This window comes from Peromyscus californicus, unplaced genomic scaffold, assembly GCF_007827085.1.
Source record: "Peromyscus californicus insignis strain IS unplaced genomic scaffold, ASM782708v3 Scaffold_7__1_contigs__length_154581171, whole genome shotgun sequence".
NCBI lineage: Eukaryota > Metazoa > Chordata > Mammalia > Rodentia > Cricetidae > Peromyscus > Peromyscus californicus.
In genome coordinates, this window is record NW_026294595.1 from 127,212,224 (window position 1) to 127,230,541 (window position 18,318).

Genomic DNA, 18,318 nt, shown 5'->3' on the forward strand with positions numbered 1-18,318 from the left:
GCGAGCAAGACCCTGCCTTGTTTGTGTCTCTGTGTCCTCTGTACTCAGCCTTGCATCATCTACTGGTCCTGTAAATGTATGCTGAGCCTAGAGGACCTCAGTAGCCAGGGTGTGATGGTGGTTTACCCCTGAAGTTCACCAGGTCCAGCAGCAGGAAGCTACTAGCCTTCCTCTGCAATAGTGGCCAGGCTAAGACTGACCTAGAGGGAATGGTCGGGTTGGCTGGTGGAGTTGGTCAGATTTTCTTTGCAACCTAGACACTCCTCCAGCTCTCTTTCTGATCAGTTCTCTCAGACAGCACTGAAGGAGAGTGAGCAGCTGAGTCTTGACCTATTGTTGCCTGTTAAGCCACAGCTGATGTGGTCCTACTGAGACAGCTTTGTGCTGGCCCAGGTCCAGGGCACAGGGATAGACATTCCAAAACTGGAATTCACCAAGGGTCAGTTCCAAGCTCTTCCCAAGAGAGCAGGAAGGGCATGAATCCCAATTTATCCTAGTGACTCACTACTCATCAGATCAGAAAACCTCTTCCTTTTGGAGGTCCCCGAGGTGATGTCTGAAAAGAGCTTAGCCTAGGGCCTAGCCCATAGTAGCGTGCTCAAGCAATATTAGTTTCTTCCTCCTCTACCCACTTCCATCAGCATGCCCTGGTATTTTTATAAGGCCCCTGATCCCTCACATTCAATTCTAAAAATATTTATGGCACCTGCTCCCTGTGCTAGGGGCTACGGCTCAGAGAAGTAAGCCTCATTCTCTTATGAGGAGGTGCTCCTGGACTGGGTAGAAGATGAGAGTACAATTTAGGAGTCAAGAACATGGCCAGTAGGACTACTTAAGAGCACTGGCTGAGCCAGGCATGATGGCTCCTAGCACTGGGGAGGCAAGGGCAGGAGGATCTCTGTGAGTTCAAAGCCAGTCTAGTCTACATAGTAAGTTCCAGGACAACTGGAGCTACACAGTGAGGCTCTATAAAACAAAAGCTCTTGCAGGGAACCCAGGTTCAGTTCCCAGCCCCCATATCAGGCAGCTCACAACTGCCTATCTAACTCTAGTTTCAGGAGATCTGGCACCTTCTTCTGTCTTTCACAGGCACATGCATACACATGATATACATACATACACTCAGACACATATACATACACATGCATCTTTAAAATTCACAAAACAAAAACAGTGAGGCAGACTGCCTAAATGCAAACCCTGCTCCACCAGTTCCCACCCTGTGACTTTGCATGTCATTCAGCCTCTTTGTGTCTAGTTTCTTTATCAGTAAGATAATAGTAGGCACACTTCCCTCACAAGGCTCTTATGGGAATTAAATGAGTTAATATTGCAAGTAAAGCAATTGCTTCTCACATAATATGACTCAGTACATTATTGCCATGTATTATACGTATAAACAGAATCAACCACACATCATACAGAGCCAGGCTGTGGAGGGACACTTGCTTGCTGCTTCCACAACGTAGGCCTCTGACCAGTATCTGGGGAAATCATGGTAAAGAGACTGCTAGGGCCACTGTCTTTAGTGCTTTCCAGTGCTGACAGCAGAAATGATGGCTGTTGAGCATGTCAGCATGCAGAGGACAAGGAGTTGAGGCCTGTGAGTGGGGACCCAGTGTGAAGAATGGGTGCCAGGTGCATTGCATTTCTGTGGTATGAGTGGAGGGTGAAACAGCCTCACTGGCTGACAGAGGATTTACTCACGCAAACTGGAAATTTTCAAGAGATGTCATCATGACCCTGTGATCTCCATGATCAGCATGGTCCAATCACCAAACATAAAGTTAAATTTTTTAAAAGTTGAACTAGGTTATTGCAACATGACGATGATGTGTAGAATTTTATAAGACCTTTCTGTATACCAAGCACTGCTCTAAATGTTTTACATAAACTAATCCACTTAATCCTCTCAATAGCCCTGTAAATGGGTATATTAATTAGCTTGATTGTGCTAATCATTGCATACAAAACATCATGTTGTATACCTTAAATATGTAGTTGTGTTTTTTTAATAGCATTATGAGGTAGGACTATTCTCAGCTCTGTTAGACAGACTAGGAAATTAAGGCATGGATGCATGGATGGATGGATGGATGGATGATGGATAGACTCATACATGAAAACGTTGTCTTCAGGGGGGGAGAAGAAAAGAAGGGAAAGAGATGGTGACGTAGGGCTTTTATTTATTTATTTTTAATTTACTCTGGAGAATGTGTGTATGTGTGTCAGAGGACAACTAACAGGAGTTGGGTCTCTCCTGCCTTCAGTGTGGATTCCAGGGAACCAACTGAGGTCCTCAGGTTTGGTAACAAATGCCTTCACCCTCTGAGCCATCTCACCAGCCCTAGGCATATATGTTTTTTAAACTCTGAAGCAAAATACAACATTAGTGTCTCTTGATGCTCTGTATTTATTTGAGGGTTTACAATATTCCATGATGTTTTACATTTCTTTTTGTTTTACTTTCATTACATTTATTCATTTGTTTGGAAAGGCAGCACACAGAGGACAAATTACTGGAGTCAGTTCTGTGCTTCTATCATGTGGGCCTGGGACTTGAACTGAGCTCATATGGTTTGGTTGGTAGGCACCTTTATCCCATGGGTCATTTTGCCAGCCCTTTCATAATTTTTGTTTGTAAAAAATTTTAGGTGATTGTAGATCCACATGCAGTTGTGATGAACAGTACAGAAAGATCTTGTCATATACCCTTGACTCAGTATTCTAGGCAGGATTTTGACAGTGATGTAATCCTATCTGGTTCGAATAGTATTAAAAAATTATACACAACTCTGTGTGTGTGTGTGTGTGTGTGTGTGTGTGTTAGTTCTGTGTAATTAGTGTGGGTTTATATATCCAGTACACAGTTAAGACACTGAGTGGTTCTTTGAATGTAAATATCTTTATATTGCAAGCTTATTACTGCACCTGCCTCCCTAAACACACACCATTCCTAACTCTAGCAGCAATTGGCCTCTTCTCCCTTTGCCCTTTCAAAGTATGTAAACGGAGTCATATGTTTGTACCCTGTTGGGATTGGCTTTTTTCACTTAGAATAATCCCCTTAAGAGCCTTAGCCTGTGTTGATAGCCCATGCTTTTTATGGCAGTGGCAGTTCATAGTGTGGATGTGCTGTTGTTTCTTCCTGGGTTGTTTCCAGTTTAGGGCAGTTAGAGTAAAGCTGCTGTTAACATTAGTGTACATGTTTATGTGTGAATTACGACTTTTCATTTCCCCAGAGGAATGCCCGTAAGTGCTGTCACTGGGTCATATTATAATTGCATGTCTGATTTCATGAGAAACTAACTACAAATGTTTCCAGAGTGGCTGCACTTGGTTGTAATATCTAGAAGGGATTTCAGTGGGTGGGGAAGATGTTTCAGGGGGAGACGGATGCAGAAGTCTAGAGTCAGAAAGTGCATTGCAAATTCATGGGCAGCAAAGTGCTTTATGTTGCTTTACTGGAGTCTGGGTTGAGCTGAAAAGGAAATACAGGTTTATTACTCTTTGGCTTACTGGAGCCTAACCTAACAGAAGAGAAGATGTGGAAAAATTGCAGAAAAGATTTTGTGTGCTATGTTTATCTGCAGACCTTTGGTGTTCCACATAAGGGTAGGGACCATGCTGGTCTCATTCTTCCTGGGTCCTGACATAGTCAGTATTTGCTAAGTGCTGAATGACTGGCCTGATCCCATGTGTACAGTCCTTACGAGTGGGACCAACATTGTCTGTGTAAGCAGCTTCATGTCTCAGTCCCGCCATGTGGGTAAAAGGGCAAGGCTTGGTCCAGACACCCCACCCTGGAATGAATTACCACACCACAGATTGGAAGCCAGCATGATATAAAATGTTGGAATGCTCTACTGTAAATTTTTAATTGTTAAACAAGCAAAGAAGGTTGTAAATTCTGTGCAGCAGGAACAGTATTGCATATTGTGCCTGCTGTCTCCACCAAGGTTTCTTATCAGCCCGTTGAGATTTCACAACCTTTGCGTCTCTTGCTTGTTATAAGGGCCTCTCCACAGGGTCTCTGGGTCATGGTGCAATGCCATCCTTTTTCCCGTGGGGGTAGCAGCAGGGCTCTCTGTGTGTTCTGTCTGACTTCCCCTTGTCCATTTTATGCCTAGATTTTCTCCAAAGGAACACCCAGTGCTTGCACTGCCAGGGGCCCCAGCCCAGTTCCCCGTCCTGGAGGAACACAGGGCCCTCCAGAAGTACATGGTGTGGTCAGACGAGATGGTGAAGACCGGAGAGGCTCAGATCAGCACCCACCTCATCAGGCCCTATGTGGGCATTCATCTGCGCATTGGCTCTGACTGGGTAACTTCCTCTTCTCTTTCTGGCTGACATTTGTCTAAGCAGAGCCCAGGCCTGTAGTGATTGGTGGAAAGTCTCAGCCTGGAGCAAAGGCAGCTAACTCCACCAAGTCTGTATTATATCTCATGGTGTTGCTACTACAGCACATATCAGAAGTATGTATCTAGAGCACCTGCTGGAAAGCTAGCATTTAACAGCTACCATTTGTACCCTTGTGTTTGCAGATGGGTAAAATGAGGCAGTAAGTCAGATCCCAAACTAGGCAGAAAGCTAGAGAGAGGCCCTTGGCCTAGGAGTCCTCTGTCCAGCTTTAGTTAGCCAGTAGATGGCTGTTGAAAATGAAATGTGGCTGGGTGGTGGTGATGCACGCCTTTATTCTCAGCACTCAGTGAGGCAGAGGCAAGAGGATCTCTGTGAGTTTGAGGCTGGTATACAGAGCTAGTTCAAGACAGCCAGGGCTATACAGAAAAACCCTGTCTCAAACCACCACCACCCCCCCAAAAAAAAGAAAAGAAAAAGAAAGTGAATTGTGGAGCCTGGTGATGGTGGTACACATCTTTAATCCCAGAACTCAGGGACAGAGGCAGCAGATCTCTGAATTTGAAGCTGTCGTGGTCTACAAAGCAAATTCCAGGACAGCCAGGGCTACACAGAAAAACCCTGTCTTAGGAAAAACAAAAGAAAGAAAGAAGGAAGGAGAGAGAGAGAGAGAAAGAGTGTGTGTGTGTGTGTGTGTGTGTGTGTGTGTGTGTGTGTGAGAGAGAGAGAGAGAGAGAGAGAGAGAGAGAGAGAGAGAGAGAGAGAGAGAGAACTGTGGCAACCACATGGGTCTCCTCAAAAGTTAGGGTGTTTTTATCCTTCCAGAATTTGGAATCTGTGTAAATGCGTTGAAACCTCATCAGATTATCATTTATTCGAAACCTCAGAACCAATACGAACAGTCTCTTTCATTTACCTAGGGAGATAAATAGATGTGTTATGAGATGCACATAATTGAAGAGGGAAAGGTTCTGAAACAAAAATTAGGTTAAGTTCATTAATAGGACTGGAAGTATGACTGAGTGGTAGAGCATTTGACTAGTAATCTCACAGTTAATCTCTAGATTCTCTCTGGCCCCTCTATAAGGAAAAGGATCCAAGGATTAGGCTCAGAATATTCTGTGAGTGATCTGAACCATGCACATGTTCATATATGTATAAGGAATAGCTACCATCTATATTTTCCTGGAACATAGAAAGATAAAAGATGCTTAAGACTGGGGATGAAGTTAGTGGTAGAGCATTTGCCTAGTATTCACAAGCCCTGGGTTCCATCCCAGCACTGCCAAAAAAACATGTGTGTAAATGGACATTTCTTATCCTGACCACCTGTTCCCAAATACCCAGTAGCCACTTCCCAAATTACCACACAGAGGCTTATATTATTTATAAATGTTCGATCAATAGCTCAGGCTTATTACTAGCTAATTCTTACAATTAACCCATAATTCTATTTATCCTTTGCCACATAGTGGTACTTTTATTAGCATGGCATGTTCATCTCCTGCTCCCTCTGCCTCTGGCTGTCAACTCCTCACTCCACCCTTCTCCTTCCCATCATCCTTTGGTCACCCCACCTATACTTACTGCCTGACTACTTGCCAATTGGCATTTTATTAGACCAATTTGAGTAACAAATCTTTACAATGTACAAGAGGATTATTGCACAGCATTTCCCCCTTTTTGTCTAATTTTTTTTAAAAAAAAGTTTTTAACCTTAACATAGTAAGATTATGTACAACAAAAACAGTTATCAAGTAAGAATTACAATTATAATATCTAGTCTACTTGTATTTGGCAAAATTAGAGAAAATACTCTATTATCAGTCTTATGTGGATAATTTGGAGAGGTCATCAAGCAGATGGGTTGATGTGGAGTTGAAGAAGAACCACTCCTCCCAAGCAGTTCCAAGCTGTAGTACACTGCAGTGAAGCTGGCAGTAGATTTGTGACATTCAAAACCACAGACTACACAACACTACTACTAAATCAGATCAACTGTGAATTGGAATGCAAAACTAGAGAATGCTGCCCAAAATCCACCATATTCTAAAAGCCAGTCTGTTTTGCAGCAGTTTTTAATGTCTTCCACAACTTCTCAAAGTTCTTTCAGCTGTCTCGCACATAACCAAGAAGCATACATGTATCCCAGTAATTCAGATTCAGCTTCAGAGCCACTTCTGAACGTCAGGAATTATAGAACTCCTCAGATCTCTGTTTCTAATACGCATAATAGGACCGTTGTGGCCTCACAGTCTTCAGTAGAAAGAGTCACGTGCACAAATGTTAAAGGAGCCCAACAACCAAACCACAAACTGCAAGCAATGTCTTCAGGAGTTCCACAGAGTGTCTGGATGAACTCACCAATGAGGAATTTTACCCCTTCTCATACAGAACCAACCATATACCGTAAACCTGATGGAGGGACTAATATGCTTTATATTTATGCACCAGAGTCAGCTTGTCATATCAGGTACCTATTCTGTACAACTACAAATGACTCCTTCAAATTCTGTAAGAGTGCCTATAACTTACCAAGGAAATTATCAAGGAAATCAGGGACTTCACCACCCAATACCAGATCAGCTGGTTGACTGGACACAATACACATCCAATGAACTTACTTACCCAGATTACAGGCCACCTCCAAAGCAGTATCCTTATTCACCACAAAGCTTTGTGTAAGACCCTTCTGTTCAGAAACAAAACTTTGCGCCATCTACATCATTACAAGTTAAAAATAATCAGCTTCCACCTTCTACACAGACCTTACAGTCAAAGCATCCTGTACCTGTGTCATCACAGCAGAATGCTGCAGAAGCCAGCAAAAGACTCCCTGCCCGCCCTTACAGCTGTAACTATGGAAGCCAACATGTGCAAAATTCTCAGCTTGTTTCTAGACACTTGCCTCTGGAAGTTGCTCAGAGTTCAGAAATGTACTCATCTGAAAAAAAGAAAGAGCGGTGGCAGAACACTAATGAAAATGTCAGCACCACTGGAAAATTTTGTGAGTTGAAAATAAATACAAAACAGTCTTACGATGACTCTGTTAGCTCTTCTGGAGGTGGTGTACACTCTTGTTCAAAATAATCAAGAGAAAAGAAAGTATTCTTGCAATCCAAGTACAAATCAAATACTAGACACAAATGCCATAAAAGAAAATTAAAGGAGGAATATTAAATCACTAGTAGAAATCAAGAAGTTTTCAGAACTTGCAAGAAAAATTAAAATTAATAAAGTTCTTTTTTGATGGCAGCTGGTTGTAGTAAAACAGCGAATACCTCTTATACTGAACCAACTCAGCATTCTGAATTTCCAGCAAAAGAAAAGTCTGCTAAAAGTGACAGTCACTGCTCCATGGCATTGCAAAACCAACCTCCAAAAACCACAGAAGAAAATGTTCCAAAACCTTTAGAAGAAAAATTGTGTCCTATATCAAGAACCAGCACGACAGCACTTGGCAGTTCAAATCCCACGGATGAAGTTCATGTTAAGAATTTTTGTTCAGGTGTTAGAAATTCTCAGAAAATGACCAGCTCGTCACAAACAGTCATGTCCATTCTCACACCGTGTTACGAGTTTTCAGATGTAGCTGTTGTAAAAGGAACAGAGCTTCACATTGCTGTGGTGTCTCCTCAGTTCTTTTGAATATCAATACCTTACCTGGGAAAAGAGCACCTGTAGTTTTACCTGAAACTGTGTATCCAGTTGTTAAGGAAGGCAGTGTTTGTATCTTACAAAACCAGCAGCCAGAAAATACAACAGTAACTGCTGCTTTGCCCTTTGATGTAGCACGTACTACTAGATCAGCTGAGCTTTCCCTGCCTGTGCATAAGGAAAAGCAGCACAAACCAACACAGGGTACTCTAGACATAGCTGATAGCAGCCTAGGCAAACACTCTCCCCCGGGCACTGAAGCTTTGCCAAACACTAGGGACAGCTCCATTGTGATTGGGTCCATGTTACAGATTGAAAGTATCTGTTCTCTTGCAGAAGGTGATGTGTCTTATAATTCCCAGGTAGCAGAGAGAGTCAACTCCGTACAAAATGAGCCCCAGAAACCTTCACCTAGTCAGCAGGTAATTAATAGTCAACAAGAAGAACAAGTAGATAACACCACTGAAAATAAAGTCTTGGTTTTCAGAAAGATAAGTGTGTGCAGTGTACAGATGTTCCTCATGAAGTCATTGAGCAGCCAGAGCCGCTGCAGCCTTTAGAGCCAACATCTCGTGAGTATGTTGAAGCAAACAGAGAAATCCTAGAGGAACGCAGTAAGGAGAATTAGTGGTGGAAAGAAACAACTAAAGATGGCGGGAAGGAGAAGGACAGAGTCAGGAGATGCCAGCCAGAGGCAGAGGGAGCAGGAAATGAAGGTGCCATGCTAATAAAGGTACCGCCACATGGCAGAGTGTAAATAAGGAATATGGATTAACTTAAAATGTAAGAGCTAGTTAGTAATAAGCCTGAGCTATTGGTTGAGCATTTATAATTCATATAAGCTTCTGTGTTTATTTGGGACTGCGCGGTCAGGACAGAAAACATCTGACTGTGTGTCTTTGTGTGTGTGTGTGTGTGTGTGTGTGTGTGAGATTCTTTTTTTTTTTAATGAAGCTAACCTAAACCAATACCAAACAGATAAAATTTAATTGATAAGCATAGGAGCACAGATCCAAAGTAAAATATTAACAAGAAAAGTCTATCCCAGGAATTAAATTCATTGTTCTAATACCCAAAGAAGAAAAGTCATTAGAGGGTAAGAAAGAGCTTGATAAAAGTCAAGTGCATGAGAAAAACTCATAACCAGCCAGAAATAGCCTGGACCCACCTTAGCCAGATAAAGCCTATCTCTCTGGAACCATAGCAAACATGTGCCTCAGGGGAGTGATCAGAAGTCCCACCTCATCAGGAATCAGATAAGCCTCCCCTTATCGGCAGTGCTGAGCTCCACTGAAGTCCCAGATAACAATGAGAGCAGAAAAATGCTTTTTAAGCCCTACTCAGAAATAACCAGTGTTGCTGTCTTCATATGTCCCCCAATTCCAGAGTCCCGTGTAGTCCAGGGTGGCCTCAAACTCACTGTATAGCCAAGGCTTGCCTTAACTTCTTGATCCTGCCTCCGCCACTTCCCAAGTGCTGGGATTACACAGCCTCGCCACTCCTGGTTTTCCCTTAATGCTGTTAATATATATGTATGGAGGGGGCAGTGTAGCTCAGTGGTAGGACATGGTGCTTAGCATGCACAAAGCCCTGGGTTCAGTATACATGTACACACGTGTGTGTCCAAGCTAGACTCCTCCTGTGTAGTCCTTTTACCCGTTTCTGTGTTGGGGTCCAAGACAGCTGCTTCTCTAACTTTTCGCTGCCAACCTCTCCCTGTAGAAGAATGCCTGCACCATGCTGAAGGACGGGACTGCAGGGTCACACTTCATGGCTTCCCCTCAGTGTGTGGGCTACAGCCGCAGCACAGCGACCCCCCTCACCATGACCATGTGCCTCCCCGACCTTAAGGAAATCCAGAGGGCTGTGAAGCTTTGGGTGAGGGCACTGGATGCCAGGTCGGTCTACATCGCCACAGATTCTGAGAGCTATGTGCCAGAGATCCAGCAGCTCTTCAAAGAGAAGGTATGTCTGGCCTGCAGGGAGCAGGGTGGGGAGGGAATAAACAAGGGTCTGCTAGTTCCACAGCTCTAATAACTGCTTCATGCTCCCCCACCAGCCCTTTGCCTGGCTACACACTCCTCTCTGATTCTTAACCTTCCTTCTGTCCACAACTCAAACATCTCTGAGTTCTTTCCAGTTTTCATTCCACTCCAGAAGCACCTGCATCCCTCCTGGAGCCTCCCATGGCCCTTTCTTTCCTTAAGACACTTTCTAGACCACCCAAGACTAGCATAGATCCACTCTTCTGTTCTCTGAGGGTTATCCTAGTGCTCTGACCTCTGGAGGCTATCACCTGCCTCATCATGGTGTCTAAGACAGTGCCTGACACATGGTGCAGATGTTTTGTTGAATAAAGACACAGTGGACTCTGAGAAGGGATACACAGTTGCTGAGAGGTTAAGAGCATATACTCTGTTTTGGTTTGGTTTTATTTTTGAGGCAGAGTCAGGTCTCACATAACCTAGACTGGCTAAAAAAAAAAAATGTAATATGTAGCTGAGGATGACCTCGAACTCCTGATCTCCTTGCCTCCACATTTAAGTGCTGGGTTATAGGCCTGCACCATCACACCTGGCTTAAGAAATATACTCTGGAGACTTGAATTCTACTCACTGTGCAGCTTTGCAAAAGTTACCTGAGCTCTCTGTGCTTCTGTTTCCTCATCACTAGAGTGGGACCAGACAGCACCTGGCTCTGACAGCATTTGTAAAGATCTGTCTTTGCAAAGAAATGATGACGCTTCCCACTCTAATAATGCTCAGTAAGTTAGCCCTTGTTAGCACCAGAAATGAATGGAGGGGAAGATCTTTTGTGCTTAGTGACTGTTTCAGGAAGTGCTGCCCAACAGCAGAACTTGCTTGGCAGATTTTTCCAGTACCAGGGAGCAGCAGATGATAAGTGAGTGTGCCTCTGTGTGGTGGCTGAGTGGCACGTGAGCATTCAGGAGACCAGAGTGACTGAGGACCTCAGATGCTAGGCAGGCCTTAAGAGGAGGATGGTAGAAAGATGATTTTTTAAAAATGTGTGACCAAGAATAATTTAGAGGTTGTCAAGGACCTACATAAAAGTGTTGTCAAGTCTGACCAAGAACTCCGGCAAGGCCTTAGGAGAACAGTGCTGTTTTATGTTAACCATTCTGAAGTTACTAAAACTCCATGGCCTACTTAGAAAGAGGTTACAAGACAAACAAGGAGAAAGAGAACAAAATAAAGAATGGTATGAATCCCTATTTAACTGGTCACCATGGTTAACTACCCTCCTACCAGCCTTAGCTGGGCCCTTAGTCCTCTTACTGTTGGCTCTGTCCTATGGATCATATATAATTAATGCCTTAGTCACGTTTACCAAAAAAAAAAAAAAATGTATTTCCATGACCCAGCTGATGGTTTCAAAACAACAATACAAGCCTGTAAACTTAGAAGAAACATCTCCAGGATTTGAGATGATGTACTATTCAAGGGGGGGACTGAGAAGGTCAGGCAAATACTATGACAGTTAAGAACTAGGCCTCGCCGGGCGGTGGTGGCGCACGCCTTTAATCCCAGCACTCGGGAGGCAGAGGCAGGCGGATCTCTGTGAGTTCGAGGCCAGCCTGGTCTCCAAAGCGAGTTCCAGGAAAGGCGCAAAGCTACACAGAGAAACCCTGTCTCGAAAAACCAAAAAAAAAAAAAAAAAAAAAAAAAAAGAACTAGGCCTCAGTTCTTGCACTTCTAGGCCTAGGACAACAACCCCCCCCCCCCCCCCCCCCCCCCGCGTGCCCTCTCCCCGCTCCCCCCCCCCAAAAAAACACACACACAGGTAATAACCAAATAAGGACAAAGCCTGGGATTTGTTCAGACTTGCCCAAGAACGGAAAGGCTATAGCCTTAGCCCACCCCTGCTGGCCCTAACCAATTAGAAACATACTAATATGATTGCCACTTGTGTGAACCAATCCTAGATAGAATGCTCTCACTGCCTTAGGAATTCCTTCAGCTGTGTATAAAAGGAGCCTTCAAGCTTCTCTCAGGGTCCCATTTTGCATTTTTGTCAGACATGTGCATCAGCATGCTGGTACTTTTACTCTAGAGATAATGAACACTCTTGCTGATTGCATATGTGGATGGTGGTCTTTGTGGGACTTCTTCAGGACCCTAACAGAAGTAGATAGGAGGAGAATATTTATTTTATTAATATGAATGTTGATATCAGGAGCTCTGGCCTTATGTCATTGGGGCCTTTCTGTCCTTTCACTTGCTCCACCCCTAAAAAAAGATGCCCCAACCAACGAGGAAGTGTGGGGCCGGTGCCTTCTGGTCCGCCCTGCCCATTTCCTAGATAGAAAATCAGCCGGGAGACCTCAAGTCTTCTCACTCTACCCCTGCATGCTGTGGTTGAGGAGATCTGCCTAGAGTGACAGAGCGGGTAGGTCCAGGGAGTGGGTGGGATTGTTTGGGGGGTTTGGGCTGAGATTACAATGATAGTGTCTTTACTACAACCCAGGCAGCAGGGCTCCTGATGTCAGAAACCTTGACGCCACAGCAGAGCACTTCCAGGCAGCTCTGCCCACCCTCACCTCCACAGAGCCGAAGCGTGGAGAGTCCCAGGGAGTTTTCATGAGCTTTAGGGTTGATGCACTTGTTAGGCCTTGAGCTTCTTGATATTTCCTACTTCCTGTTCCTGTGCCGCTGTTCTTGCCCCACCCTCACCCCTCAGCTTCATTTTCTGTGAGCTCATTGCCCCAACCCACCCCCACTCCTCAGCCCCATTTCCCATGGACTCACATTCTGCTCTCCTCCTCCCCTTTTGGATGTGTGACATTTGCGTGTGTGTCCACACACTGTAGAGGTCAGAGGACAACTTCAGGCACTTACCCTTTGTTTTGAGACAAGCTCTCACACTGGCCTGAAACTCAGCAGGTAGGCCAGGCTGGCAGGCCGGCAAGCCCAGAACTACCTGTCTCCTCCCCAGTGCAGGGAGTTTTGAGCACACATTACTAAGCTAGCTTACTTTCTTTTTCAAAAAAACAAAGAACCATTGTGTAGCTGTGTATGGCTGGTTTTAAACTCAAGATCCGCCTGCCTCTGCCTCCTGAGTGCTGGGATTAAAGGCACCAACTGGGTGTAGCAGTGCTGATTTTTAAATATGCATTCTGTGGGGGTTGAACTCAGATCTTTCTGCTTGCAAAGCAAACGTTTTTCTGACAGAGCAACCTCCCCAGGCCCCTTTTTATTCTGAGTGATGCCTTACACCTTTAAGCTGGGAACCCAGATGAATGAGATGTGGTCCTGCCTTCAGGGCCACAGCCTAGACTGGGAAGACTTTGTGGGTTCTCAAACAGGAGTGAGGACAAGGTTTATTCAATCAGTGTCCATTGAGACTGAGCAGAGCAGCAGAGGTCCAACTCAGGCCCAGCAGGACAAGATGTTAACAGAGAACCACTGAGGGGTGAGAGCTACAGATAGCCATGTGCTGGGGTGGGGGGAGAGCACGGGGCTCCAGCCTGGTGCGCCTTGGGAAGGGCTTCCTCAGAGGTGGGACACATGATTTGAGAAGTGAAGGGTGATCGGGAGTTACCCAGGTACAGATAGGTTTGTCCCCATGTCTTAGTTACAGTTACTAGTGCCATGGTAAAACACCATGCCCAAAAGTAAGGTGGGGGTGGTATTCGGCTCAAGCTTCCACACCCCATAAAGGAGCAGTATTTGTAAAAGTCCTGAGGAGAAACAAAAAGGAGGGAGGGAGCTTGGCAGATGGTAGCTGTCGCTCTGAGGACAGTGTGTAATGGGAGAGCCAGCCTGAGCAGGCTTTATCGGGTGCGTTGGTGACATGCCATCCTTATCTGAAAGCCCCAGGGCACCTGCAAAGGGTATGCAACATGGATAACATGAGGACAGGGAGATGGGTGTCTTAGAAGTTTCTTATGGCAGTTCTGTAGTCACCAGACCGGAAGAGGCAGTGAGACAGGAAAGAGGCCATTGAAGCTGGTCAGGCCCAGGGAGAGGTAGCTAGCCCCTTACAGGAAGTGACTTGCCTTTGCAAAGGTCTCCGCTTGGTAGATTGGATAGGACGTCGGGCCTGGGAGTGCTGCTTGAAAGAGGAGGGCATCTTGGCAGCAGGACGAGGTGATTGCATGTTCCTTGCTCCCGTGTCCAAGCAGGCAGCAGCACATGAGCTGGCTTGAGGGATTTCTTGGGAGGATTGTTTGATGCTGAGGGTAGAACCCAGGGCCCTGTGTTTACTGAGGTCATACTGCACACGTGAGTACACCTCCAGGCCTGGGCAGCCTTTTAATGAGTTGTGAGGACACTGTAGGGTAGGCCGAGGAAGGACACCAGCAGGAACGGTGCTCAGGGAACTGGGCTGGAAGACCGGTGGGCACACTTCAAAGACACCAACTTACATCGTCATCATCTCCATTCTTTCCTGGCCTACATCTTCATCCTCTCCAATCTTCCCTTTGTCTGTGAAAGGTTTCTGTACCCTGATACTGGGTTTCTCCACCAATGCAATAAATCAGATCAGATTTAATTAGTAAGGTTTAATCTGAGCAGAGCAACTCCCGGATGACTCTCGGGGAAAGGAAGCAGGAGAGAAATCACATAGCAGGTCGAGAGACCATGTCTTAAATACCCTGTAGACGTGGTCTTGAGCATCTCTGGGGGAGGAGCCGACCCTTGGTGTGCTTTCTGAGGGGCAGGGTCTGGAATGAGAGGAGTGGGGCAGTAAAGAGATTCCCAACAGTCCAAAACTTCAGTCAGGAGAGGACCATGGAGACTGTGGCCTATTGGCCTTGGCTCATCTGCCCTTGGCCTGAGGCACCTGCTCATGCTTTTAACCTTCCTCTCTACAGGTGAAGGTGGTGAGCCTGAAACCTGAGGTGGCCCAGATCGACCTATACATCCTTGGTCAGGCTGACCACTTCATTGGTAACTGTGTCTCCTCATTCACTGCCTTCGTGAAGCGGGAGCGGGACCTCCACGGGAGGCAGTCATCCTTCTTTGGCATGGACAGACCCTCTCAGCTGCGGGATGAATTTTGATCCCCCCTGGAGCCCCCGGCCAGGCGTGGCAGCTAAGGGTGCTCCTGGGACTGCAAGCTCCTCTTCTCTCCTGCCAGAGATGGAGAACAGTACCAGGGACTTCCCAGAAGAAGAAAGCATTCCATCGCAGGCATGGGCTCCACAGCTCGTCAGAGCTGCTCTCAGCTGCGTGTACTCCCAGGGAACACACACACAAAGCAGCCCACCTCTGGCTTGGGGCCTGCCCTGCTCTGTGCAGCCCTCAGTGCTGAACTGTCTGTCAAGCAGTTCCTTTATAAAAAGGAAGATTTTTTTATAGCGTTTCTTGGCTTGGGGTTGGGGGTCAGGGAGGGAGGAAGAAAGGAGTGAGGTTAAGATGATCTCTTATAGCCCAGGCTGGCCTTGAACTCCTGGTCCTCCTGCCTCTACCCCTAAGTGCTGAGGTTACAGGTGTGTACCAGGACACTCAGCTGATCGCTATAGTTTTGATGCAAAACCATGACTACCTGAAACCTCCCCCCCTTGTTTTTAAAAACCAGTGGAATCCCTTAGTACAGATACCAAAGTGACCTTACAAATACAGACAAAGCCAAGGAGCAGGTGGACCTATTAGCCACTTTTCCAGGGATCCCCTAAAGGACTCTTAGACTCGTCCCCACTGCCAGACCCAGCCACCTTCAGCCCTGGGCTCCTCTGGTGACCACTGCAGGCTGCAGTTAGTAGTCCTGTTGTGCAGTGCTCTGCAACAGGTAAGTGCTCACACAGCAGGTGACGGATGGACAGACGGACGGACGCTGTTAGGTCCTCAGCACCATCACTGGGCTGGTGGGGCTAGCTAGGCAAGCAGGGTGCTCTCAAGGCTGCTGTCTATAAGATCCTTCTCCCAGCCTCTGCCTGTGGTCTCGGCCCTCACGTAGCTATTCCCCAAGGACTGCTCACCAAGCCTCCATTAGTGCATAGAAGCCTTGTGAAGCCCCAGCTTGGAAGCAGCAGTGTGGTGAGGTCCTTCTGAGGCTGCAGTTCTCATTCCTGAGAGCCTGAGAGTCTTGATTGGGTAGATCTAGATCCTGCCCTACACAGGGGCACTGAGAGACTGGGACTTCAGTGGGTGGCCGTGCAGACCATCCTGACTGGCACAGTGTTCCTGAAGAGCAGGCGCTGGGGCTCTTGCCTGTGGCGAGCACTGTACTCTTTGTCCCAGTTTCTCCCCTGTAAGTGTTGCGTCTGACAGGTTATAAGCTTCTAGTCAGCTCGTGTGCGTTATAAACGTGAAAGAGACCATGTCCATGTGTGGCCATTCTGGAATTTAACTGCTGCTTATTGCCGGCTCAGCCAGGCCAGGCACTGTGCTGGTGCCTTGTGGGCATCCTCTTGTTTATTTTGGCCCTGGTATTTTCCCTCTCTTTTTGATGAAAGAGAGAATTATTCTCCCAGGGCTGCACAGCTGTGGATGCTAAGCCAGATCTGACCTTAGAATTCAGTTCTCTCCACTCCTAGACTGTTGCTACCCAGGACACTGCACTGTAGGACACCTGGGGAGATGGTGGGCCACCCTGGCTGCTGCTGCTGCTGCATACCTGCAGTCGGCTTCTGCTGCCAGCTCTAGTAAGAGACACGAGAAACAGGAAGCCCAGTAGCTTCCAGCCCTCGGGGTACTTCCCTGATTTCATTCAGGAAGTGTTTACTGATCACCTACTGTGTGCAAGGGAGGAGGCATGCAGCAGAGAAAGCCTCAAAAGAGGATTGCATTCAAAAGAGAGAAGTATTGGGAAGAAAAGCCAAGGGTATGGGGACAGGGAAGCCATTTTAAGTAAAAGGAGAACTTCCTCAGCTCAGGAGGCTGCACATTCCCAGCAGCAAGCATGGTGCCTGCCAAGGCCCTGAGGAGCGAGCGAGACAGGGAGGGAACAGCAGTAGACAGACAGAAAGGACATCCCATACACGGAACTTTGGGGCCACAGGGCCTCCTCACGGGTTTTGGACAGAAGGAGGACCTGGCCTGTGTTTATGAGGAAATGGAGGGGAGGAGGGGCGGAAGCGGAGCTGGTGCTGGCTTGAGTGAGTGAAACACAGCAGCCCGTTGTGCTGGAGGTGGGAGAAGAGCCACATTCTGAGTGTGTCGAGTTATTTTTGTAATTCACTTTTTTAAAAAGATCCCAATCTTCATAACCAGGCAGTATATTCTGTTTAATGTCGGGTTTTTACTTAACCACACATCATGTTTTCACTGTTCACACATAGCTGAGTAAATGCTTTTAATTAGGTAAACTTCCACTATTTTCCATAGTTTGTGATTCACCTACTATGAGACATTCAATGTGTTCCCAGTTTTTACTATTGTGATTTTTAACATAGCTACCTGCAAAGCTTTTTCTTTAAGATACAAATTATGAGCTGGACGGTGGTAGCTCATGCTTTTAGTCCCAGCACTTGGGAGGGAGAGGCAAGTGGATCTCTGAGTTCTGAGTTCAAGGCCAACCTGATCTACAGAGCAATTTCTAGGACAGCCAAGGCTACACAGAGAAACCCTGTCTCAAAAACAAACAAATTATGATAAATTCCCAGAAGTGAATTTATTCATTATAAGACTTTATATCGTAAGAATATTCAACTCTGCACAAAAATTGTGAATCTAATAAACTGAGCTCACAGTATTAACAGTTGTCAGTATTTTACTAGCTAGATTTTTGTTGATTGTTTCATTTTGTTCTCCGTGGGAGGGTCTTCTATCACCCAGGCTGGCCTTGAACTCGATGTAGCCTCACAAGTGCTGGAATTATAGGTGCCCCGGTCCCCTGGCTCCCCTTGAGTCTTTGAATGAATCGGCATGGATGCCCAGTGAAGCGCCAACAGGATCTGCTGAAGCATAGTGAGGGAGAGGGAAGGAAGAGCCTCCCCACTCCTCAAGGGCCCAAGCCACAGGCTGAGCTCAGGTAGGGCTGTTTTCGCCCATATTCCAGCTCCAAATTCCAGGCACTAAAGCAGTGGGTATCCTTTCTGTGGAGTCCCGCAGGACCAGGCACTGAGTCCACTCACATCATTGGCCCCAGAAGCCTAATCCTCTTCAGGCAGGAGGGGGTTCCTCCCCAGGTGACTAAGCTCTCAAGTTCCTGTTTGCTCTCTGGCAACAGCTGGGAAAGATGGTCTCACCTTGAGCAAACAGTGTGGGAAAGCACAAGAACACTTCTGGAAGGCAGTGCCCAGCAGAGTCACAGACTCCCAGGAGTCTTCAGCCCCTCCTGAGGCCCTCCCAGACTCCCCAGGCATTTCAGGCAGGATGGCTTGACCTCTCTGGCAGC

General features: G+C 46.3%; 1 protein-coding gene across 1 annotated transcript in view; it reads left to right on the forward strand.

Moving 5' to 3' along the window:
• Pofut1 (protein O-fucosyltransferase 1) overlaps window positions 1-17,673 on the forward strand; it is a 29,930-nt gene extending 12,257 nt beyond the window's left edge. Inside the window, exons 5-7 of the mRNA XM_052723484.1 lie at window positions 4,131-4,323; window positions 9,739-9,981; window positions 14,852-17,673. Of these exons, the coding sequence (XP_052579444.1) occupies window positions 4,131-4,323; window positions 9,739-9,981; window positions 14,852-15,040 (625 nt within the window). The 3' untranslated portion in view covers window positions 15,041-17,673. The remainder of the gene's footprint in view (window positions 1-4,130; window positions 4,324-9,738; window positions 9,982-14,851) is intronic.
• Window positions 17,674-18,318: the final 645 nt, after the last annotated feature.